Source organism: Monodelphis domestica, chromosome 2, assembly GCF_027887165.1.
Source record: "Monodelphis domestica isolate mMonDom1 chromosome 2, mMonDom1.pri, whole genome shotgun sequence".
Lineage (NCBI taxonomy): Eukaryota > Metazoa > Chordata > Mammalia > Didelphimorphia > Didelphidae > Monodelphis > Monodelphis domestica.
This window is the reverse complement of record NC_077228.1, coordinates 200,053,053-200,079,205: the sequence shown is the minus strand read 5'-3', so window position 1 is coordinate 200,079,205 and position 26,153 is coordinate 200,053,053. Positions and strand designations below refer to the sequence as shown.

The window sequence follows — 26,153 nt, the reverse complement described above, 5'->3', positions numbered from 1 at the left end:
CTCTCCTTCCTTCCTTAGTTCCTCCCTCCTTTCTTTCTTTCTTTCTCTTTCTTTCTTTCTTTCTTTCTTTCTTTCTTTCTTTCTTTCTTTCTTTCTTTCTTTCTTTCTTTCTTTCTTTCTTTCTTTCTTTCTTTCTTTCTTTCTTTCTTTCTTTCTTTCTTTCTTTCTTTCTTTCTTTCTTTCTTTCTTTCTTTCTTTTCTTTTTCCTTTATAAACAAGTGGGACCTGTTTATTGCTAAATGTCCATTGAGTTGGCATAAGTTACCTACAAGGTATCCAGAAATTCCTGTCTGGACTGCAAAATAAATAAAGTCCAAATAGGATCAGCAGAGCCAGCCACATGTTGTAACAATCTCTGTTTTAAGTCACTCTGAAATGCCTATGGTTACTTACTTTAAACCACTTTTGAATGAAATGGCCATTAATCATTTCCTTCCAGATTACAGCCTCAATTTCTATTGGTTGATGCAGCCAACCATAAAATCTGATTCAATACAGTAAAACCGTGGCTATCTAGAAACCTTTGGGAATGATCATTCGGAATAGTTGGAATATTTTAACCACTTTGGATGGAAAACTTTCTAAAATGTCTTACATACAAGAAGATTCAGGCCAAATGGAATTTAGATTTTTCTTCTGAACACTACTAACTGTATTGTCCTCAAATATGGTGCCCTCGGTGCTCATTTAGTGTGTCTGCCATATAAAAAGTAGCTCTTGCATATTGGAGAGATGCCTTTGGCAAACTTATGGGAAAACATGGGAAAGAGTCACAGGACAGGCAGGCACAGATGGGTTGCAATCTACATTACTGGAGGGAACACTAACATTGATGAGATCACAGATCCAGGGGGACTTAAGTAGTGTCAAACTGTTGAACTTTTTCAGCTGAGGTTTTCTTAATGCTTTCTGTTGATTTGTTTCTTACATCCATATCAGCCACCATCTTCCTCTGCTATGAGTGCGCCTGCCTATAACATTAACCCACTTTCCCTTCAAAAAAGAGCCCCAGTTTCTGATTTGATACTTTGAATCTATCCCCAGGCTTGGAAATCAGCTATATAAGCTTGTTAGAATTGTGTGTAAAACAAAAGTAAGTAGGTTCTGAGGGATTTTCCTGTGAGCAAATTGCCTGATTTTAGTGTATAAACTCCTTGACCTTTATTTTCACTGCTCAGAATCTTGTTTTGTTTCCTCATATTTTACTGTCTTCTGAATAGTTCATCATATAAGTGAGTCATTATTATACATTTTTCTATATTTCAAAGATTCATAAAAGAGACATGTTTTTTCTTTAAATATGAATGTTACACAGAAAATATATTTCAGATTGCTTGTTGTCTCAGGGAGTGAGATATGGGTGAAGAAGGAGAGAGTGTGAGAATTTGGCTCAAACTTTTAAAAATGAAGGTTAAAATTTGTTTTTTCATGGAATTGAGAAAAAATAAAATATTATTTTTAAATTTGGGGTGTTAGTACATAGACTACACAGAGGGCTCTCAATTCAATCAACAAAGATTTATTAAATACCAGCTGTGTATGAGCTGCTGTGATAGGTGCTGGGCATACCAAGAAGAAAATGAGGTGTAGCCACTTACACTCTATTGGTCAGAAACAATATTTATAGATAAATTAGTACAAAATTATGTACCCAGAGACAGCTTGATGGAGTGTAGGGAATACTAGATTTAGATTCAGAGGACCTAGAACTGAATCCTCTTACTTGGACAGTTTACTTACCCTTTCTGAGTTCTAGATTCTTCAAATTTATCAAAGGAGGAGAGTGGATTAGATGACTTCTAAAGTTCCTTCCAGAATAGTTAGGTGGCTCAGTGCATAGAGTATTGGGCCTGAAGTCTCATCTTCCTGAGTTCAAATGTGACCTCAGACACTTCCTATCTATGTGACCTTGGGCAAGTCACTTAACCCTATTTGCCTCAGTTTCCTCATCTGTCAAATGAACTGGAGAAGGAAATGGCAAACCAGAATCTTTGCCAAGAAAACCTCATGAAGAATCAGACAGGAGTGAACAACAAAGAGGAACCTGTGATCTTGAAGTCCACATCTGAAAGATTCTTCTCTCTCAGTTTTTGAAATTGAAAACAAGTAAGAAGATACTTTATTATAGGGATTTCTGGTTCCTAAGGGCAAACCTATATTTTTGTTATTTACTTCAGTTTTTAAAAATCACGATTTTTATATTATTTTCCATTGACATTTTAAAAATTAGATGGATATTTTAGAACTTCTTTATAAACCTGGTTTTAGTTCCTCTAGGACGCAGTTAACTGGTTCAATGCAAAAACACAGGACTTTGGAGTGTGGAAGACCTGAGTTCAAATCATGCTTCAGATACATACTAATTTAGTGGTCCTAGGTGAATCATCTAACTTTTTGTGCTTCAATTTCCTCAATTATAAAATGGTCTTAGAGGATTTTTATGAGGTACCAATGAGATACCATATGTAAAGTGCTTTGCAAAACTTAAAATGCTATTGTTATTTTTTAGTTTTATAAAAGAAGTTAGGTTTAGCATTTTAGCATGTGGATGAAGTATTTTAAAAATGAATATTCCCACTTTTAGGTCTGTTTTTTCACATCTTGGAAACCATTCCACCAGATAGAAAGCTCCATAAGTTTAACCATATTGCAATAGTGTATGTATTAGCTATATTGTTTCCTTTCTATGTTGTTTTCCCTATGTTTCAAATATATTGCCTACTTTATCTAGTATGTCAGTATGACCAGGTTTGTCAAACTTTAAATTGCTCAGTTCTATTGTCTAATTTTATTTTTAAACTCTTGTAAGCGAAAAGATAGTGAAGGTTGATGGTTGGTCACTTGCTAATGAGATAACTTTTTATCCTTTGACATTTTCTTTTTGTTGTTGTTGTTGTTGTTGCTGTCTCCCTATTTTATTCATTTATTTATTTGTTCATTTATTTTCATTTCATTTTTCTTAGTTACATGTAAACAAACACTTTTAACATTAATTTTTTTTAAAAATTGAGTTCCATATTCGTTCTCTCACTCCCTCTCCTTTCCTTGAGAAGACAAACAATTTGATATAAATTATTCCTGTGCAGTCATGCAAACATTTCCACATTAGCCATATTGTAAAAGAAACTGCCAACAAAGAAAATGTGATTGCATCAGGTCTTTTTCTGGAGGTGAATAGCATTTTTCATCATTAGTCCTTTGGCATTATCTTGGATCATTGTATTCCTGAAAATACCTAAGTCATTCACAACCAACCAGAGTATAATATTGCTGTTGCTGTGTGCAATGGTCTCCTGGTACTGCTTATTTCACTTTGCATCAGTTAATGTAAGTCCATGTTGGTGAACCTAAAGCATGTGATCTGGAGGGGACAATTCCCCTCCCCTTCTCCATGTGAGCCTGAGGACATTTCTCATACTGCCCCTCTGCTTAGCAGCCCAATGGCAGTGCTTCCTCCCTCCCCTGCCTGGAGTAAGGTGGGGAATCCACATGGGCATGAGGGTTGCAGTTTGGGCACTTGGTCTCCAAAAGATTCACCATCACTGTGTCTTCCAGCATTTTCTAATCATTAGAAATTTAGCCTACTTATCAAGACAGTTGTCTTAACACGAACACCATGGGAAAAATGAAGTTCTGTCTTTTAATGAGCTGCTTTCTAAAATATAAGTGAGAGTGGAGGATAGGAGGGTTGTAGAATGTAATAGTCCAGAAGAATGGTGGAGGCAGCTAGGTGGATAGAGTCCTAGACTTAGAATCAGGAACACTTGAGTTCCCCTGTATCCTAAGAAACTTACTGGCTCTGTCACCCTTGGACAAGTGCCAACCTCAGTTTGATTCAGTTTCCTTCTCTGTAAAATGGGGATGATGATAGCACCTGCCTTCAAATGTGGTTATGAGGACAAAAGATAATGTTTGTGAAATGTTTTGCAAACCAAAAAGTAATATATAAATTTTAAATATTATTATGGAAGGAAGGGAATCTATACCACCGAAGAAAGGAAGTTTATGTACAAATTGGGGACTACCTTTAATAGTCCTTGCTTACACATTCTTTAGATGAGCTAAAGTTGAATATCAGCTGGTTTGTACTTTCAAAGATACTGGATATTACAGATGATAAGCAATGAAAATCCTATTGAAGAACTCCACAAATTAGGAGTGTTGGCCAAATGTAATAAGATGGCATTCCAATTTGTTTTCATTGGGATATGTCAAATTCTGAACATAGTTTTTAAAAATCAACTCTCCAAGTAGGGGGTAATGGAGACCTGGTGAGATAGCAATTAGTTTAAGTCTAGCCAAGCTTTTATTAAATGCCTCTTATGTGCCAGATTTCAAAAAGGCAAAAGGTATCCCTGCTCTAACAGAGATCAAAAAAGTGTGATAAGGGCTAGGCAACTGGGGCTAAGTGATTTGCTCAGGGGCACAAACTAGAAAGTATCTAAGGCTATATTTGAACCCAGGGCCTCACAACGCTAGCCTTGGGGCTCTATCCACAGTGTTATCTCACTGCCCCTGCAAACAATTCTTAACAGACAGGATAAATTGGAGATTATCACCAGAAGGAAGTCACTAGCATTATAGTTACAGGGAGGGTGATTCCAGCCGATATGAGGAAATAATTACAACTAGGGATATCCAGATATGAAATGTAGTGAGTTTCTCATCACTGGAAATATTTAAGCAGAAGCTGACTGGCTTAAAAAATGTTAAGGGGATCTATTCTTTAGGTGGGAGTTGAAATATATATATATATATATATATATATATATATATATATGGGTTTATATATATAAATGTCCTTTCACATGTTTTGATTGTTTATTCCTATGACTAAAGCATTTTGAGTATGTATCCTCAATATATGCATACTTATTTATGGGAATACAAACATGTGCTACTTACTATATTAAGAACACATACATTATGATGTCTATACAAAATAGAAATTTTAAAAAGAATGATACGAGGGGGCAGCTAGGTAGCTCAGTGGATAGAGAGTTAGATCTGGAGGTGGGAGGTTCTGGATTCAAATCTGAACTCAGACACTTCTTAGTTATGTGACTCTGGGCAAATCACAACCCCCAGTGCCTAACTTTTACCATTCTACTGCCTTAGTATCAATACATAGCATTGATTCTAAGACAGAATGTAAGGGTTTTTTAAAAAAGAGTTATGTGAGATGAATATTATTTATGAAATAAAAAGAAATAAAATATTTAATTTACTAATGATACAAACCTTTTTTTGCTCTCATGAAAAATAAGAGCAAAATAATGGTGATTAAATATGTTTCAATATATCTTTTAAATCTTGGTTTAACACTTTGCGATACTGATCTGAAGGTATTCATCTACGTTAAATTTGTTTTGAGGTTTAGATTTTCTATTCATCAGAGCAGAAAAAGACCCTTTGTGAAGATCCATAGATCCATTTGGAAGAAGGGCATCACTGACTGGGCTTACTAATTCATGATATTAAATTTTCAATCCTAACCACCAAGTATAGGAAGAGTTCTCTGTTGAAAGATGGTTAGTTGAAATCCCCATCCTTCTCAAGGTCAACTATTTGTTCTTGCAAATTAGTCAGATATTGCATTTCTGTGTTTTGAACAAATGGGTTCAAAAGCCACTAAAACTCTTCATTTGGAAGATTTTTTTAAAAGCATGTATCAGAGAGGGTTTTTTCCTCCCAGTGGCAAACTTAATATTGTTTTTAACAAACCCATTGAGGGGAAAAGGAGTTTCCAAGTGGAGAAGTTATTCATTGTCACAACAGTGACATTCAAGAAGAATGATTGAGAAAAGAACATCCTTGCTTGTCAACTCCAGGAGGAGGGAGAGAGAATAAACATGAATCATGGAAAATTTTTAAAAATTAAAAATTAATAGAAAAAAAATCACAAAGAATAAAAAGAATAAATTAAGGTGGGGGGGAGGGCATACAATTTGGCTGCTAGTCGTTTCTGTTGAGCAAGGAGACAAGGATAATGAAGAGGCCCAAATCCTGGGAGACTGGAAGGATGGTGGTGTTGTTAGCCACAAACATGGGGATGTTGGGAGGCAAGGTGAGTTGGGAAGGGAAGATAATGTAGTAAGATCTGACCATGACTGAGCATCATGCCCCAACTAAAAATGAAAAAGGTCACTGCCTCAGGGCAGAGAAGCCACTGGGTAATCTAGTGGACCAAGTATGGCTCCTTCTTGTGGGATTGGGGGAATTGTCTCCTTGGCTGCTGCTATTGGAACCGAGATTCTGGTGCAGAATGGGAGAAGATGAGAAGGTTACACAATTCTGGCCATGAGGTCACCAATGGGAGGGGGCAGAGTGAGAGAATGTTGCTTGTTAATAGGTAAATGTCATGGTATAGTTCTGTTAGAGACAAAGCTCATGACTGGCTATTGCAGGGAGAGGAGCAATCTTCCACCTGACTGTTTCTTCCTTTATGGCCCTGGCTGTGGCGATCACTGCTATAGCTGCCCTCTGGTACTCCATGATTCTATAATACTGAGAAACAAACTTCCCCAAATTTTATCACTTGAATGCCAGCACACCTTCCTTCCTGATGAATTTTTAGATTCTTAGTTCTTCCAAAAAGAAAGTCACAGAAAATGTTAGCCCCAGATTTCTAGTTTGATCTCTAGCAGGAACCTCATTGAAGAATATGTTTGTTTTCTGGGGCTTTTTCTGGCGAGAGCTGTACAAGTGTACTACTGCCTGTTTCTTTTTCTCAAGAGCTGGAGGAGGCATGGAAAAATAAATGTCACACATTTCTTGGATCATAGGACAAAAGCAATCAGGCAGCATGGGACATAACACTACACAGCATGCTGACGACTCTTGTACTCCATTTCCCGTCCTGCACACATACACACAAACAAAGCTGGTTGCTCCAATTTCAACCTTGCCATCTAGGATAGGTTTTACTGCTTCAGAAATGACTTCCAGGGTCACCATTGATGCAGTTTAAAAAAAAATCAAAATTAGTCTTAAAGTGAAAGTTTAAAAACATCATCTCTAGCCCTTGTCCCATTTGTTCTTAATGGATGTGAAATGGACAAGGTAATGTTTTATTCCTATGGCTGTTACATATCAGGATAAATAAATTAGGCACTGGTCTAGGAGTGCTTTGCTTGCAGGGAGTTGTTTGAGTGAACATTGAATTCACCAGGGTCTTGTCCTTATGTTGTAATTGGGACAAAGAGGCAATGATTGTGGATTATTTTTGCATTCCCAGAAACTCACTGTGGGACCTTCTCAAAGCCATTTAACATCTCCCAGCTTCATTTTTTATATGGCACTAAGTAACTCATTATTTAGCAGGGCAGCTCAGTGGCATGGTGGGTAAAGTGCAGGGCTTGGAGTCAGGAAGACTCATCTTCCTGAGTTCAAATCTATACTAGCTGTGTGACCCTGAGTAAGTATCCTCCAGCTTTTGAGAAAAAGAAACAGGCATCTGGTACAATCATACAGCTCTTGCCCCACAAAAGACACCAGAAAACAAACAATCCTAAATAAGGCTCCTGCTAGATATCAAACTAGAAACCTGGGGATAACATTTTCTGTGACTTTCATTTTGGAAGAAATAAGAACTAAATTCTGTTTGCCTCAGTTTCCTAATCTGTAAAATGAGCTGGAGAAGGAAATGTCAAACTTCCTCAGTATCTTTGCCAAGAAAACCCCAAATGGGGTCATGAGAGTCTGAAATGACTAAATAACAACCACCTCATAGCAAAGTATATGGACAACTGGCCCAGGAGTTAGAAAGACCCAGTTCTGCTTCCAACACCTACCAGCTGTGTGTCACCATGAGTAAACTGCTTATCCTCAGAGTCTCAGTTACTCCTTTGAGACTGAGTTAAAGAAGGGTTTCTGATCTTGATTGGTGGAAGGATTGTTTCACTTCAGGAATGTCCAACCAGAAATCATATACTAAAGACCAAAAGTAAAAATATAATTCAAGGGAGAACTGGTAGGTTTAATGAACTGTGAAAAAATTTTAAGCCTTTTCAGGGAAAAACTGTGTTGAGTTAAATAAAATTACCAGGCATCAATGATATTTTAAATTGGGCAAAGGATGAAAAAGAGGCATCCTGATCTGAGCGATGGATGAGGGCTAACCTTAGAGTTAGCCTGGGTTGAAGTCCTGCCTTTGATCCACACTAGCTGAGAGAACAAGGACAAGTCATTTAATCCCTCATTTCCCCCCAGGCCACCCTCTAAGACTTTAAGTTATAGATGATTAGAAAGAGTATGCACATGTGGAGTTCCTGACATCAATCAAAATTAGTCAGTCAACAAACACTTATTTGTTATTGTTGTTCATTTGTTTCAGTTGTGTCTGATACTTCATGATTCCATTAAAATAATTTTTTAAAAGTGTATTTTTAAATATTTTCCCGTGGTTACATGATTCATGTTTTCTCCCTCCCTTCTTCCGTCCCCCTCCCCTCCCGGAGATGACAAGCAATTCCACTGGTTTATATGTTTTTGCCTATTTCCATATTATTTATTTTTGTAATAGAATAATCTTTTATAACCAAACATCCAAATCCTATACCCATATAGCCTAGTGATAAATCACATGTTTTCTTCTGCATTTCCACTCCCACAGTTCTTTTTTTTTACTTTTTAAACATTATTTTATTTGGTTATTTACAAACATTATTCATTGGAAACAATGATCGTTATCTTTTCCTTCCCCCGGCCCCCTCCCACCACTTCTCCCATAGCTGGCGCACAATTCCACTGGGTTTCACATGTGTTCTTGGTTCGAACCCATTTCCATGTTGTTGGTATTTGCACTAGTGTTCATTTAGAGTCTCTCCTCAGTCATTTCCTCTCAGCTCCTGTAGTCAAGCAGTTGCTTTTCCTCGTTGTTTTTACTCCCACAGTTTATCCTCTGCTTGTGGATAGTTTTTTAGATCCCTGCAGATTGTTCAGAGACATTGCATTGTCCCTAGTGGAGGAATCCATTACCTTCGATTGTACCACAGTGTATCCCACAGTTCTTTCTCTGGATGTAGATAGTGTTCTTTCTCATAAGTCCTTCAGAATTGTCCTGGGTCATTGCATTGCTGCTAGTAGAGAAGTCCATTACATTAGATTGTACCACAGTGTATTGGTCTCTGTGTACAATGTTCTCCTGGTTCTTCTCCTTTCACTCTGCATCACTTCCTGGAGGTCTTTCCAGTTCATATAGAAATCAAGCATTTTGGGGGCAGCTGGGTAGCTCAGTGGATTGAGAGCCAGGCCTAGAGACGGGAGGTCCTAGGTTCAAATGTGGCCTCAGACACTTTCCAGCTGTGTGACCCTGGGCAAGTCACTTAACCCGCATTGCCTAACCCTTACCACTCTTCTGCCTGGGAGCCAATACAGAGTATTGACTCCAAGACAGAAGAAGGTAAGGGTTTAAAAAAAAAAGAAATCAAGCATTTCGTCATTCCTTTGAGCACAATAGTATTCCTTCACTATCATATACCACAATTTGTTCAGTCATTCCCCAATTGAAGGGCATCCCATCATTTTCCAATTTTTTTTTTGGCCACCACAAAGAGGGTGGCTATGAATATTTTTGAATAACCATTTTTTTTTATCTCTTTGGGATACAAACCTAGTAGTGACATTGCCCATCAAAGGGCAGACAGTCTTTTAGTGCCCTTTGGGCATAATTCCAAATTGCCTTCCAGAATGGTTGGATCAATTCACAACTCCACCAGCAATGCATTAATGTCATTTGGGGTTTGCTTGACAAAGATACTGGAATGGTTTGTCATTTCCTTCTTCAGCTCAAACTGAGGCAAATTGGGTTAAATGAATTGTCCAAGGTCACCCAGCTAGTAAGTGTCTGAGGCCAGATTTGAACTCAGAAAGGTGAATCTTCCTGATTCCAGGTCCCAAACTCTATACATTTTGTCACCTATCCTCATATGTGAAATTTGTCAATCAGCAAACACTTATTAAACTCTCACTATGTACTCTCACCTGTAGTAAGATGAATTACATGTCTGAATTAGAAAAAGAAGATAAAGTAGTATCCTATTCACAAAATTTCTTCTTTATCCACTTTGAAAGTTCATGTATATGACTAGAGAGAGTCTCACAGCTTACTAATGTGGCGTATTTCAAGAGTGTAGTTTCTAAATTGGATATTTGGGGCTCTGAGAAACTTTTTCTCTTAGGAAAAGAATATTATACTTGATATATAGCTTCTAGGCCAGCTCACAAATGGTTATTTAACCCTAGTGTATCCAAAGTAGAATTTCTTCTGTAGGAAATACCCACTAAACATAATAATATTCCTTTGAGGAAATGGCCTCAGAGCTCTACTACCAGGCAAGACAATTTTTACCATCTCTCTATCCTCCTAACTGCCAGGCAATGAAAGCTTGGATCACCAGTTCCTATTCAGGAGCAAGGAACCCATCAGGACAAGGTTTGTAAATGTAATGAATTGGGAGCAGCTGGTTGGCTCAGTAGACAGAGAGTCAGTCTGGAAGCAACAAGTTCTGGATTCAAATTTGACTGTAGACACTTCTTAGCTGTATGACCCTGGTCAAGTCACTTAACCCCTATTGCTTAGCTCTTACCACACTTCTGCCTTAGAACCAATACATAGTATTGATTCTAAAATGGAAGGTAAGGGTTTTTTTTTAAAGAAATGTAAAAGCAATTCTTTTTGCTTGAGAGAACCAAATATTCTTGAGATATGCTATTTAAAATCACCTTTTATTTTAAAACAATAACAGCTAACATTTATATGTTGGTTTAAGATTTACAAAGGTCTTTACATGTGTTATTGCATTTGATCCTCACAACAATCCTATGAGTTATATTCTGTCATTATTTCCATTTAACAGATGAGGAAACTGGGTTGGAGATCAAGTGAGTTGCCTAGGTTTTGACAACTAAGAAGTATCTAGGTAGGATCTGAATTCCCACCTTTCTCATTCTGAATCTAACAATTTATTCACTGTGCCATCTGCCTGCCTCTTGAAATCATCTTATAAAAATCATTTGAAGTGGGTGTGTGGCAGCAAGATGGCTCAGTGAATTGAATGCTAGGCCTAGATATAGGTGGTTCTGGGTTTGAATGTGCCCCCAGACACTTTCCATGTGACTCTGGGCAAGTCACTTGATCCCCCTTGCCTAGCCCTTACCGCTCTTTTGCCTTGGAACCAATACACAGTATTGATTCTAAGATGGAAGGTAAAGGTTTAATAAATCAATTAGGGGAAATCTTGGTTAGCAGATTACAAAGGATTGAGGGAAAAACTTTGGGCTAGACATCACTAGGTTGTTGCTGGATACACCACTGCTTGGCAAGTTGGGGAGATCTGAGGGAAGATGTAGGTACAGCTAGGTAAGGTAGGAGGAAGCAGGCCACCTAGCAGCTTCCTACTCTAACCAAGTATTCTTGTTAATTTGAGGCTAAATTAAGTTGTTCCTACCTGCTGAAGGAATAAGCAAAATAAATATCTTACATTTATGTCATTTTTTAAAGTTTGCAAAGTGCTTTATGTATTTTATAGCATTTGATCCATACAACACCTCTGAGAAGTAGATGCTATTATTAGTCACATTCACATTTTCCAGATGAAGAAACTGAGGCAAACAGAGGTTCAGTGACTTGCCTGCACTCATGACTAGTAAATATCTGTGGTAGAATTTGAACAGAGGTATTCTCTTTGGACTCTAAGCCCAGAGCTCAAGGCACTGAGCCACCTAGCTACCTCACACTGTCTATACCCACTAAATTCTGCCCCCCTGGGACAATGTTCTTGTTGCCCCTTCTAATTATAGTTCTGTAAAGGCTAGCTGGGAGTAGAGAAGTGAAGTTGGGACTGTGGAAGGGAAAAGTGGACATGGGGGTCAAGAAGTAAGTATGGAGACTTCAAAGAGTAGTAGGAACAGAGGGAGAGAAGAACGCACCACAGTTGGGGCTTTGGAGAAAAGAGTGAGAAGCCAAGATGAGGGCTGAGGAAAGAGGTGAAGGGTTGGCATGAGTCAGGGCAGGACCAGGTCAGTTGTCCCTTCTTTGTCCTAGCACTCTCTTGACAGCCCTTGCAGATGGATTCTGACAGACTAATTGCACTGGAATGAGTGAGAAGGGAAGTAGTGGAGTGAGGACAGGCGCCCCATGACAGTCTGCCTGGCTTGGCAGACATCTGGTGAAAAGGAGATCAGACCCAGAAAGGGGAAGGCTTCAGCTTCTGGCACTGGAAGTATCTGTTGGGGCAGCCAGGTAGCATAGTGGATAGAATACCAGACCTGGAATCAGGATACTGGCCTCAGATATTTCCTAGTTGGAGTAATCCTGAGCAAGTCACTTAAGCACAACTATGTAATGGGGAACTGCCCTAGAGGGATGTGAGATGGTACAACCCACCTAGGAACTTTCCAGGGCCAGTTAAGCACAAACCCCTTGGCTTATGAAAACCAAAGTTTATTTTATAAAGGGAATAAGGGAAACTGGTAGGTAAGACCTTAACACTCAAAACTAACTCCACCCAACTTCTATGTCTCCTGCTTAAGGAGAGCTTTCTTTTTCTTCTCTGGGCTCTGCCTACAGCTCCCTGCTCTATCTACCCCCCACCCCACCCCCCATATGACTCTATTCTGATCTGCCCACTAGTGATTAACAGAAGAAAGGGGAAAGTCTGGTTTGGGCTGCACTAAGTAACCGAAAGTCACAGATAAAAATCTTTGGATTACCTTAGCTCAAGAGGATTTCTGGCACATGGACCACTGGCAGATGATCTCTGGATTAGGAAAAATGATTTCCTCCAAATAAATCCTCTATCAAGAAGTCAAAATTTTCTCCACAAAATTTTGACTATCTAGGGAAAATCTCTCAGAGCAAAACCTCCTTCCAGCTCAGTGGAAATCCCAAAAGAAAGTAAGTCAGTTATTGTCAGTTCAAACTACCACAATTCCTTTCTCCTTCCCAGAATCCTCTTCCAGAGCTTATATCAAAATTCCCTTCTTTTAGCTAATCCCTGAAACGAGTCTATCCCTAATTTATATTCCAACAACTGTCTAAACTCCACTGCTCTTCTGTCTTAGAACTGATACTAAGACAGAAGGTTAGGGTTTTGTTGTTGTTCTTAACCCTTATCTTCTATATTAGAATTGATACTAAGCAGTGGTTCCAAGACAGAAGAGCAGTAAGGGCTAAGTAGTTGAGGTTAAGTGACTTGTTCAAGGTCACATAGCTAGCAAGTGAGGTCAAATTTGAATCCAATATCTTGTATCTCCAGGCCTGTTGCATTATCCACTGAGCTACCTAGCTGCTTCCAAGGTGAGAGAAAGAAGGAAAGAAGGAAAGAAGGAAAGAAAGAAAGAAAGAAAGAAAGAAAGAAAGAAAGAAAGAAAGAAAGAAAGAAAGAAAGAAAGAAAGAAAGAAAGAAAGAAAGAAAGAAAGAAAGAAAGAAAGAAAGAAAGAAAGAAAGAAAGAAAGAAAGAAAGAAAGAAAGAAAGAAAGAAAGAAGGAAAGAAGGAAAGAAGGAAAGAAGGAAAGAAGAAAGAAGAAAGAAAGAAAGAAAGAAAGAAAGAAAGAAAGAAAGAAAGAAAGAAAGAAAGAAAGAAAGAAAGAAAGAAAGAAAGAAAGAAAGAAAGAAAGAAAAGAAAAAGAGGAAGAAAGAAAGAAAAGAAAAAGAGGAAGGAAGGAAGGAAGGAAGGAAGGAAGGAAGGAAGGAAGGAAGGAAGGAGGGAGGGAGGGAGGGAAGGAAGGAGTCTGTAAATTAGGAATGGACTTTAGAATCCCTGAAAGTGAGAAATTATTAAACCTTGATGCAGTTAGTTCAATGGTTGGTTTTAAAAAATTAATTAAGCATTTTTTAAGTTTTTATTGAATGCCAGACATTCAGTAGGTGCTAGGGGCTGGGGATATAAACACAAAGAATGCAGTAGCCCCTAGACTCAAAAAGTTCCTATCCTAATGGCCCCTCCACCTCAAACCTTTGTGGCAGGGGCATACTAACATCCTAGAAACATCTGTGGGAATATGTCATCATTTCAGATAGGCATACCACTGAAATGCTTTAGAAATGTTTGTACAGCTACAGTAACTCAAATGGTTTTGTAAAAATGTTTCCTTCTGTCAGATTGAGTGGCTCCTGGCCTGGGGAAGTGTTTGCAGGAACATTTGGCCAGTCCTTGCTTCAATTCAACATTTAAGTCAATGGATGGTTGAAACAAATGTTTCTATTTTGGAAAGCACTTAACAGCAAATAGGATGGTGATAACTGCAAATAAATGAACAGATTGTTGCAGCAAAATGAAATGGAAGGTTACTATTTCTGTGGTTGAAGAAAAAGTCATTTTCTTTACCATTTAGATATGGCTAGGGCAAATCACTAGACCTTTGTGGGACTCAGTTTATTCGTCTGTAAAAATGAGGAAGTGAGTTTCTAGAGGCAATTCTTTAGGTCCCTTTTAGTCTAGATTCTATGAACTTTTGAGTAATGGTCACTAATTTAGTTTCCCACTTATAATAGGAAAAGTTGAGACTTGACAAAAAGAAATCATTTAAAAAATTCTTCTTTTTATAGTTGGACTGATAAATATGGAGTACAATAGTGTGTGTGAAGCATTTTGCAAACCACAAAATGGCATATAATTGAAAGCTATTTGATACATTTTATTGTTCAGTTTTCAATTGTGTCCAATTCTTTGTGAACACATTTGGGATTTTTTCTTGGCAAAGACACTGGGCTGATTTGTCATTTCTTTCTCTAACTCATTTTATAGATGAGGAAACTGAGGCAAAGAGGGTTAAGTGACTTCCCCAGGATCACAAAGGTAGGAAGTATCTGAGATCAGATTTGAATCCAGGAAAATGATTCTTCCTGCCTCCAAGTCCTTTACTCTATCCCCATAACCACATAGTTGCCTTCTTTTGGTCCTAGACATGCTAATTTATAGGTGACATGGTATTATATGGCAGAAAAAGGTTAAGATCCTAGATTAACTTTGTTCTAATTGGGTGATCTGACAACTTATCTATCCTCCAATTAACAACTAGTGATTTCCTTCTCAAGCAAAGGCAATTTCATTTTTATGTCAATGTCTGCCATGCTGACCAAACTTTCAATTCCTGATCCAAAAATATGCCTTCCAACCTAGTCTTTTACATTCTCCACCCTCCATTTTGTACATGCACATTTAGCTTGGAAGGCCGTCTCAAGTTTTTCATAAAATATCTCTTATTTTTCCCTCTGTTTAACACAGCTAAAATTATCTTGTTTTTCAGTTAATAAGCATTTATTTTCTCTCCCTTGTACCTCCATCAAAAAAAATCCTTGTAACAAATATATCTCATCAAGGAAAATAAATTCTTACCTTATGTCCAAAAAAAATCCTAGATTAAAATCTCTGAGATTTATGAAGAGAGGCAATAAAATACCTTATTTCCGATTCTTTCTCTCTTCAATATTAGTGGTACATTCCCAAATATAACCAAAGAACAGGGTAAATTAATATAGTGTAATCTTTATAAAGTTGAAAAGAAGCTTAGGACATAAAATATTAGCTGGCTGGAAGGAATCTTAGAACATAGAATTTTAGAACCAGAAGCGAGCTTAGAACAAAGAATGTCAGAGCTAAGAGGAATCTTGGATCCTAGAATGTTCGACCTGGAAAGGCCTTGGATATAGAAGATCAGAGTTGGAAGGGACTTTTGAGACCATCTGGTTGAACTATTTCATTGTATAGGTGAAGAAACAGAAGTATACCTTTTTAAGTAGTACAGGCCATGTGTATTTTGAGAATTCTGAATCCTAAATTCTGACAGGATCACACCAAGATGAATAAAGCACATTCCTTGTATAAAATTTAAATTAATATTAATTAATATCCAATAACTCCAAGTATTTTATTTTATAAAGTTGAAGGAGGAGAAATAAAAGAACAAAAGTAAAAGCCTGAGTAAAGCCATGTGAGTAAAATTCTCCTGCCTGGCACTCGCCCAACCACCACAGCCACCTTCCCAGGAGCAGAGAGTGAGGGTGGAGCTACACACAACTTATATCTTCCCTATGTTAATATGTTAATTTAAATAGGCAAATGGTATGCTGGGAAAGAGATCTCTGGGGAGAAGATTCTAATTACACTTGCCTTCAGGGAGCTTATGGTTGTGGGGCTTAAAAGATGTACAAAGAATATCTAGGATTTGGGTGGACTGTAAACTTAATATGTAAACAGTGTGATGCAGCAGCTGTGAAAGCTAATGTGTTCCTAGAATGAATAATTAGCTTAATGAGAAAGATGATAATCCTGCTGTACTCTGTTCTGGTCAGTCCACATCTGAAATTAAGTTCTGAGTGACATATTTTAAGGTTGGCATTGACATGCTGGAGTGTTTAAAGAAGGATGAGCAAAAGGGGATTTAAAACCACATTACAGACACTAATACACTGTTGGTGGAACTGTGGACTGGTCCAACTGTTTTGGAGAACAGTCTGGAATTATGCTGAGAAAGTTATAACATTGTATAGACTCAGCCATACCTCTGTTGGATCTGTTTCCCAAGGTGATAAGGGAAAAAGGAAAAGAACCTACAAAATATTTATAGCAGCTCTCTTTGTGGTGCATAAAAACTAGAAATTGAAGGGATGCCCGTCAATTAGGGGATGTCTAAACAAGTTATGGCATGTGATTGTGATGGAATACTACTGTGCCATGAAAAATGATGAACATTATTAAAAAGAAACATGGAAAGATCTACATGCAATCACAAAAAGCAAAATGAGTAGAACCAAGAGAACATTATACATAGCAACAAAAACAATGTTTGAAGAATAACTTATGAATGTTCACTTCCAGAGGAAGAACTGAGTCTTCAGTTCAGAAGAACTGAGGTAGATAGAAACATGCATGATGTCATTTAAATATACATTTTTTTTGTCAAATGATGTCTTTTCTAACTTGCTGAAGGGAGAGAAAGAGAGAAGGAGGGAAATACCTGGAAATTTTGGTGCAATTAACAAATTAATTAATAAAAAAAAGAAAAATACATTATGTAAGGAAGAGTAAAAGGAACTAGAGACATTAAGCCCAGAAAGAAGATGACAATAGGTAGGGGGATCTATTGGGGGAAATGGTATCTGTATTTATTTTTAATATAATATAATATTTTATTACACACACATACACACTGTTTTTAAAGGATTGGCACAAGAAAAGATTAAACTTGTTTTGCTTGGTCATGGATAAGGAAAACTAGATTCAATAGGTAAAGGGTTAGGGGCAAGAGTTCTTGACCAGGAATCCATTAACTTTATTTTTTTAATGATATTTTATCCCCCCCCCCCAATTACACATAGAAACAATTTTTAACATTCTTTTTTTAAAAATTGAAAGGAAGGAGGCCATGCAGTCCCAGATCTCAAACTATACTATAAAGCAGTGATCATCAAAACATTTTGGTACTGGCTAAGAGACAGAAAGGAGGATCAGTGAAATAGGCTTGGAGTAAGTGACCTCAGCAAGACAGTCTATGATACACCCAAAGATCCCAGCTTTTGGGACCAAAAATCCACTATTTGATAAAAACTGCTGGGAAAATTGGAAGACAGTATGGGAGAGATTAGGTTTGGATCAACATCTCACACCCTACACCAAGATAAACTCAGAATGGGTGAATGACTTGAATAGAAAGAAGGAAACTATAAGCAAAATAGGTGAACACAGAATAGTATACTTGTCAGATTTTTGGGAAAGGAAAGATTTTAAAACCAAGTAAGAGCTAGAAAAAATCACAAAATGTAAAATAAATAATTTTGATTACATCAAATTAAAAAGGTCTTGTATGAACAAAACCAATGCAACCAAAATTAGAAGGGAAGCAACAAATTGGGAAACAATCTTCATAACAAAAACCTCTGACAAAGGTCTAATTACTCAAATTTATAGAGTTAAACCTATTGTACAAAAAATCAAGCCATTCTCCAATTGATAAATGGGCAAGGGACATGAATAGGCAATTTTCAGTTAAAGAAATCAAAACTATTCATAAGCACATAAAAAAGTGTTCTAAATCTCTTATAATCAAAGAGATGCAAATCAAAACAATTCTGAGGTATCACCTCATACCTAGCAGATTGACTAACATGACAGCAACAGAAATTAATGAATGCTGGATGGAATGTGGCAAAGTTGAGACATTAATGCATTGCTGGTGGAGTTGTGAATTAATCCAACCATTCTGGAGGGCAATTTGGAACTATGCACAAAGGGCGCTAAAAGATTGTCTGCCCTTTGACCCATCCTTAACACTGCTGGGTTTGTACCCCAAAGAGATAATAAGGAAAAAGACTTGTACAAGAATATTCATAGCTGTGCTCTTTATGGTGGCAAAAAATTGGAAAATGAGGGTATGCCCTTCAATTGGGGAATGGCTGAACAAATTGTGGTATATGATAGTGATGGAATACTATTGTGCTAAAAGGAATAATAAAGTGGAGGAATTCCATGTGAACTGGAATGACCTCTGGAATGACTGATGCAGAGTGAAAGGAGCAGAACCAGGAGAACATTGTACACAGAGACTGATACACTGTGGTACAATCAAATGTAATGGACTTCACCATTAGTGACAATGCAGTGATCATGAAAAACTTGGAGGAATCTATGAGAAAAACCACTATCCACATTCAGAGGAAAAACTGTGGGAGTAGAAACACCAAAGAAAAACAACTGCTTGAATACATGGTTTGAGGGGATATAGTTGGGGATATAGACTCTAACCCTAGTGCAAACAACAACAACATGGAAATAGGTTTTGATCAAGGACACATGTAATACCCAGTGAAATCACATATCAGCTATGGGAAGAGGAGGGAAATAATATGATTCTTGTAACCAAGAAATAATGTTATAAATTGACTAAATAAATTAATTTAAATTTTAAAAAATTGAGTTCCAAATTCTCTCCCTCCTCACCCTCCCTCCTTTCCATTCCTTTGTCCTAGAGATGGTAAGCAATCTGATAGAGATTTTACTTTTGGAATCCTAGAAAACATTTATCCATATTAATAATTTTGTGGAAGAGCCCTCAAACAAAAGAAAAAAGAAGAAAGTAAAATCTATTGCTTTGGTCTACATTCAGACTCCATCAATTCTTGCTCTGAAGGCAGATGATACTTTTTATCATGCGTCTCTGAGATTGCCCCAGATCACTATATTGCCAAGAATAACCAGGTCATTTACAGTTCATTAAAAAATATTGTTGTAACTGTCTATAGTATCCTTCTGGTTCTGTTCACTTCACTTTGCATCAGTTCACATAAGTCTTTCCCTGTTTTTTTTCTGAAACCATCCTACTCATCATATCTCATAGTACAATAATATTCCATTACATCCATATTCTACAACTTGTTTGGTCATTCCCCAAATGATGGGCAACCCCTCAATTTCCAGTTCTTTGCTACCACAAAAAGAGCTACAATAAATATTTTTGTACAAATAGGTTATTTTCCCCTTCATGAAGTCTTTTAAAAATATCTTGATAACTATATTTCAATAAAATTTGTTTTCTTTGTAATACTATAAATTTTATTTTCTGCATTTAAAAACTTTTTTTCTGAGAAGGGATGCATAGGCTTTACCAAAGAACAAAGGTGTCCCGGATAAACAAAAAAGGTTAAGAATCATTGTTTTGAGAGTAGGCAGTTTTGGTTCAATATGAGAAGAGACTGCTTCATAATTAGAGTTGCCCATAATGAAATAGTTGCTTAGTTCCTGTTCAGTGAAAGTATTCAACTGAAGTCCGGATCACCACTTGTTAAGGATGTGGAGAAAATCCATCCATTCAGTATGGAACTAGAATATGTGATAGTCAAGATCCCTCCCAACTCTGGAATTCTGTGATTATGACTCTGCAGTATAATTTCATACTCTATACCAGTGATGGTGAACCTTTTAGAGACAGAGTGCCAGGTATTGTAGTGAAAATTTCACCTTTGAAGATTGTTATAATATTTAAACTATGGTCACCAAGGAATTTATTTATGAAATTCCTAAAATGAAACACTCAGGTCAGAATGGAGTTTATGGTGGTTTAATCACAATGGGAGTAGGGGAAGGGAGAGGGAGAGAAGGAGAGAGGAGAAAAGGGAAAGGGTTTACTCAACCTCTGACCAAGGCAGAGGGAGATTAGGCCCAAAGGGCCAAGGTAGAAAAGAATCAGTCCTTGACTCACGTGACCGATCTGAAGGGAAGCTGTCTGCGGGCCTCCTCCCTGTTCAAGCTCCTAGCATGAACTGGCATCTAGCCCTGTCCACAGGAAGTGAGCGAATCCCAGAGGCTGCTTTCTCCATCACTTCCTGTGCCTCACAAGTGCCAATGGTGGCTCAAGCTTGGCTTAGGACAGCCCAGGTGGGCAGTTAGTTATTTCTGATTTGTCATTGACTAGCACATGCCCGTGTAGTGTGGGTGTGCACAATTTTTGGTGCTGGAACAAGCAAGATGGAGATTTTTAAAATTCACACAGGTCCCACCCCCAGAATGAGTCCCATGCCCTGCCCCCCCCCAACCTCACTCCCTAGGTCCCTCCCCTTACCCCAGACAGGAAGGAAGCACACCTGTTGGGCTGCTGGGCAGGGGTGGTGGGTGATGTGAGGCACATGTTGGAGAGGGGGAGGGGAGTAGCTCCAGTGCTCCACTTCCCTTTAGCTATGTGCCATGCTATGAGTTATGCTCCCCTCAAACCCAGTTCCTCTCCAACCCCACCATGGGAATTACTTTTACTACAGACTTAACAGGCTTCTGTACCACACCCTCATGCAGCATGTGAGCTCCCCCACCTTACCCCAGACAGTAGAGGGATGAAGCACTCCCATTGGGCTGCTGGGCAGAGGGGTGGGTGATAGGAAAAATGTCCTCAGGCCCATGGAGAAGGGGAGGGAAACAGTTCTGTCCTGAGTCCTTCTGGTTTTCTAGTAATGGATTCTGTGTGCCCTTTTGGGCATGCATATCATAGGTTCACCATCATGGCTCTATTCTGTAGTAACATGAAATACAGAGCAGCACTCCTTTCCTCTTTACCTTTGTACCCTTGTTATATTTCTGTATACAAGTTTTGCATCTCTGGTAAAATTTAAGTTCTATAAGGGATCTTCAGTACTCAGCTCTAAAGAAGAGGCACTAACACCTGCTCTGTCAGTAGTCCATCTGGCTTGCACCTGAAACTTTTCACACGTGTTATGTGAACATGAGCTCTTAGAGAGCAGAGGCTATCTTGATTTTCTATTTGTATCCCCAGTGTTCTGCACAAAGTAAGTGTTTAATAAATATTTCATTCATTCATTCAGCATAGTGGCTTACACAGTTAGCACTTTGTAAGTGCCTGTGGAATTAAAACAAAGTTATGTTCATTGGAAGAAAGAGCTTCTGGCTGGATCATGGAAAGCACTCCTGAGGCCTTTCTTCTATGTTACCTTCCCTTTGCCCTGTCCCAGGCTGTCTAACTACATGCTTCACCTGGCTATCTGATATACTCTGAGGGTCCCTGTCCTTCCTTGCTGATTCCTTAGTTGCTGGACCCTTAGGAATCCAGACCTTTCCATCTACCCTGTAGCTGAACTCACTTTATGTATTGGTTTTCACAACTTTAATATGCATTCCTCCTTTACTTGCTTTGGTTTCTTCATCTATAAAATGGGAATAATAATAGCACTGCTCTCCCAGGATTGTTGGGAGGACACAAATGAGAAAATATTTATAAAGTGAACTTTGAAAACTTTGAAGTTTCACATAAATACTAGCTATTTTTTTAAACCCTGACTTTCTGTTAAGTAACAGCTCTAAGACACAAGGGCAAATGCTAAGCAATGGGGGTTAAGTGACTTTCCCAGGGTCACACAGGTAGGAAGTGTCTGAAGCTGGATTTGAATCTAGAACCTCTTATCACTAGGCCTGGTGCTCTATCCACTGTGCCACCTAGCTGCCCCTCCATTATTATTATATCAGCTTATATGTTGAAAAGAGCTTCATTATTTCATTACAACCTAAATATTTGGAGATGGCCATTTGGGATACATGATTTTCTCTCAAAATAATTGCATTCCAATCAGAGGTGGCTTTTGGCACATTTAGGTCTTCATTTTCTTTCAGCAAGAATCAAGGACCTGATAATTTTGGCAATTTTCCCAATTGTCAGAGTAGCAAGTTTCCTCTCTATTATATATATTAGGGGAGGCATGTGCCCTTTAAAATTAGGGTTCTAAACATTGCTGTGTTGAACAATTCACAATTTGGTATTATACACACACCTTCTAGCATGACCCAGAGTTATAATGTATGTCTGAGCCACATAGGCAGTTTACTTTGCCAACACTTTTTTCTTTATTGTTTATGTGGCCTCTTCTTCCATTGCACTGGGTATGTACATTTGACTGATATTCTACCTCTAAATAAATTCGTTTTCTTTGAATTGCTGCTTTTTTGTGTGTTTGATTTTGCATTTCTGGTTTTAATTCAGTGGTGTTTGTTAAGATTTCCTCATGGCTTCCTGTTGGCCTGTCACTTTCTGTGACTAGTTTGCAACATTTATATGCTTATGAAATTTGACAACCTATTCCTTCTGCCATCCATGATCATGTTTAATATTAAAATATAATTTATTTAGAAAAAAGGGTCTGCCTTGTGGCTGACATGTGCCTTAGCTTTCTTGACTGACAGGGTCCTATGCTGACACAAGTTACCTTCTATGAATCTTTTTTTTTTTTTAAATAGGGAAATAATGGCCATCTCTTAATCCCTTTCATAGGCTTACCTCCTTCCCCTTTCAATCTCATTTCTTTCTTTTTGAGTCATTTTTATTTCCTTCTAGATGTGGAAGATTACCTGGTAGAAGGTTTGCAGAATGAGAACCTTAGTACCAGTGCGTGGGAGAACAGAGATGCAATTCTACGGGGTTTCCAGAAGATCAAAGCCAGGTTTGTCTAAATCCATCATCATCATTATTATTTTTTAAACCCTTACCTTCTGTTTTAGGAGTGACACTAAATATCGGCCCCAAGACAGATAAGCACCAAGGGCTAGGCAACTGGAATTAGGTGACTTGTCCAGGGTCAAACAGCTAAGTTAAACCTATTATTATAACAACAGTTACTAAATATTTTGGATGCAATATCCTCTACAGCAGCAGGTATATGATCAGTGTAGTAAGAGACAGAAAGTATGTAGATACATAACTCAATTCATCCCAAGGTAATTAGATCATTTTTGAGCCTTGGGTAATGCTCTTGATCTTTATTAAAGATCTTTACATTTAACTAAAAAAACAGCACAGATTAAAATGATGTTGATCCATATTTCTTCAGGAAGAAAAGTTTGCTTGACAGCAGGCTTTGGTTTGTGTTCTTACCCTATGATTTATTTCATTTTCTCCTGGCCCAGTACAAGGGATTTCATATCAAACCTTGTATGTGTGATGCTTTTGAACATATGGAATAATCTCTCCTCAGACCACACTGGAATATTATGCTTAAGCAAGAGGTTTCCCATAAGAGATTCTGACCTATTTCTGAAGATGTGCATTTTATAACAAGTGCGTCTAACAGGTGCACACATCTGTGCAGGGGTGGGGGCAGGGAGGAGGGAGGAAGCACGAAGGAATGGAAGATCTTCTTTCACAGCCTTTCTTTGCTATCTTCTGCCTGGAATGGGGTCAGTGGGTGAGGGTAGCAAGGCACGAAAGTTTACTTTGGCCTTCTCCAGTCAGGTGGTATTCATGATCCCAAATTTTTAGTGAGTTCCAATTAGCCCTGTCTTAAGAAGGAAGGAAAGGGGCGCTTAAAGAGGCTGATAGTTGTGTATATTTACTTTAAGAACTCCACTCAAGTCCCTGCGTGGCAGCAGAGAGGTTTATCCTCTGGAAGGGCCTAGAGCCAGATCCTATTCCCTATAGTCATGCTAAAGAACCTCACAAGATGCCCTGCTGTATCTTAATCGATCTTTCCTGCTGGCTAATTAAGCATCAGTTTTACTCAGCAACTTGGGACTATGTAATTATCAGCCTGGGTTGGCCTGAATAATTGAAACAAGCAGAATGCAGAAGACAGGAGCTTCCTTCCTTCCTTCTTTCCTTCCTTCCTTCTTTCCTTCCTCCCTTCCTTCCTTCCTTCCTTCCTTCCTTCCTTCCTTCCTTCCTTCCTTCCTTCCTTCCTTCCTTCCTTCCTCCCTCCCTCCCTCCCTCCCTTCCTTCCTTCCTTCCTTCCTTCCTTCCTTCCTTCCTTCCTTCCTTCCTTCCTTCCTTCCTTCCTTCCTTCCTTCCTTCCTTCCTTCCTTCCTTCCTTCTTTCCTCCCTCCCTTCCTCCCTTCCTCCCTTCTTTCCTTCCTTCCTTCCTCCCTCCCTCCCTCCCTCCCTTCCTTCCTTCCTCCCTCCCTCCCTCCCTCCCTTCCTTCCTTCCTCCCTCCCTCTATCTCTTTCTTTCTTTCTTTCTTTCTTTCTTTCTTTCTTTCTTTCTTTCTTTCTTTCTTTCTTTCTTTCTTTCTTTCTTTCTTTCTTTCTTTCTTTCTTTCTTTCTTTCTTTCTTTCTTTCTTTCTTTCTTTCTTTCTTTCTTTCTTTCTTTCTTTCTTTCTTTCTTTCTTTCTCTCTTTCTCTCTTTCTTTCTCCCTCTCTTTTTCTTCTCCTCTTCTCTCCTCTCCTCTCCTTTCCTTTCTTTTCCTTTCCTTTCCTTTTCCAAAATCAAACTGTCTTTCATTTTAAGGGATGTGGGATGAAAATAAACTTTTTCATAATATAGTTAAAGTATCACAGTAATAGGTTAATGTAAATTACACACTGGATTTGCAGTTTTCCTTAGTTTTCTCTTTAGAAGGCCCAAATGCAAGCATGGATGATCCTAGATCTAAAAACTGGGAGGGCCCTCAGAAGCTGGCTAGTCCAACCCCTTCATTTTATTGATGAGGAAGCTGAGGCTTAGGGAGGATCTGTGCATTGACACAATTTATACAGGCATTATTTGAATCCAGATCGTCTATCTCCAAAGATAAGGAACCAGGGCTAGTGACTGAACTTATGGTTTTATTGATCTGAAAACCTGAATGAGGAAACTTCTTCTATCTGTTTAGGTCAGCATCTTTGTCACTGTAAAGTATGAGAGTTGTCTGGAGCACTGAGAGGGGATAAATGCTTTGCCCAGCTTTACCCAATCAGGATATGGCAGAGGTTTTCCCCTTAATTTTAAAATTTGGATCTTCTTGACTCTGAGACCAATTCTTTATCCCAAATGCCACATTGCCTTCCTCAGACTTCACCATGACATAAAGACGCCATAAATTATCAAAGGCTACACTAGCAGAGAATTCTGGTAAATCTAACCAGTCCACCCAAGTATCTTTTAGAGGCCAGGCACAGCGCTGGATGCTGGGGATACAAAGGCAAAATGATAACACAAAGGTACCATAACATAAGTGGAAAGAACCCTGGTCTTGGAGTCAGGGAAACTCAGGAAACCTGAGCTGGAAACCCATTTCTTTCTTCTAAAACAAAACAAAACAACTCTTACCTTCTGTCTCAGTATCAACTATAAGATAGAAGGGCAAAGGCTAAGGAATTGGGGTTAATGACTTGCCCAGAGTCACACAGCTAGGAAGTGTCTGAGGCCAGGTTTGATCCCAGATCTTCCTGGTTCCAGTCCCCATACTCTATCCACTGTGCCACTTAGCTGCCCCAAAGTGATACATTTTCCTCTTGGTTGCAGCAATTCATTAAATGGTGCTATAAGGCAATGAGGGGCTTTGGTCTATGTTGGTAGAGGGAACATCTGCATTGGTGAAATCATGTGGAGTTTAAAGAATTAAGGAAGTGGATGAGTAAAGAGATGGTAATTGTTTCAGACTTTTTGTTTCACAAATGGGAGTAATATGTATTATTAGGCCTGTGTGGAGTGTGATTTAATCCACAGTGTAGCTAGATCTGTACCTTAGCAAGTAATCTAGTAACAGGATTTGACCATATCTATAGGGATTGAAGAAGTCAGAGGATGAGAATGATTCCTGCTTTAGATTTTTTTATTATGATGAAGGAAACATACTATGTGATCAGTGTTTGACTAGGCATAGGGAAGGCAGGAAACACATGGAACCTTGGGGGTTTTTTAACCCTTACCTTCTGTCTTAGTATCAATTCTAACAAGGGCTGGGC

The 26,153-nt window shown here is 38.4% G+C and overlaps 1 protein-coding gene across 5 annotated transcripts in view; it reads left to right on the top strand.

Moving 5' to 3' along the window:
- The window catches only part of SKAP1 (src kinase associated phosphoprotein 1), a 429,384-nt gene that overhangs the window by 8,025 nt on the left and 395,206 nt on the right, over window positions 1-26,153 (top strand). For all 5 annotated transcript variants that reach the window (XM_007482364.2, XM_007482361.3, XM_007482363.3 and 2 more), the window contains exon 2: window positions 22,832-22,937. In XM_007482364.2, coding sequence (XP_007482426.1) covers window positions 22,832-22,937 — 106 coding nt within the window. The remainder of the gene's footprint in view (window positions 1-22,831; window positions 22,938-26,153) is intronic.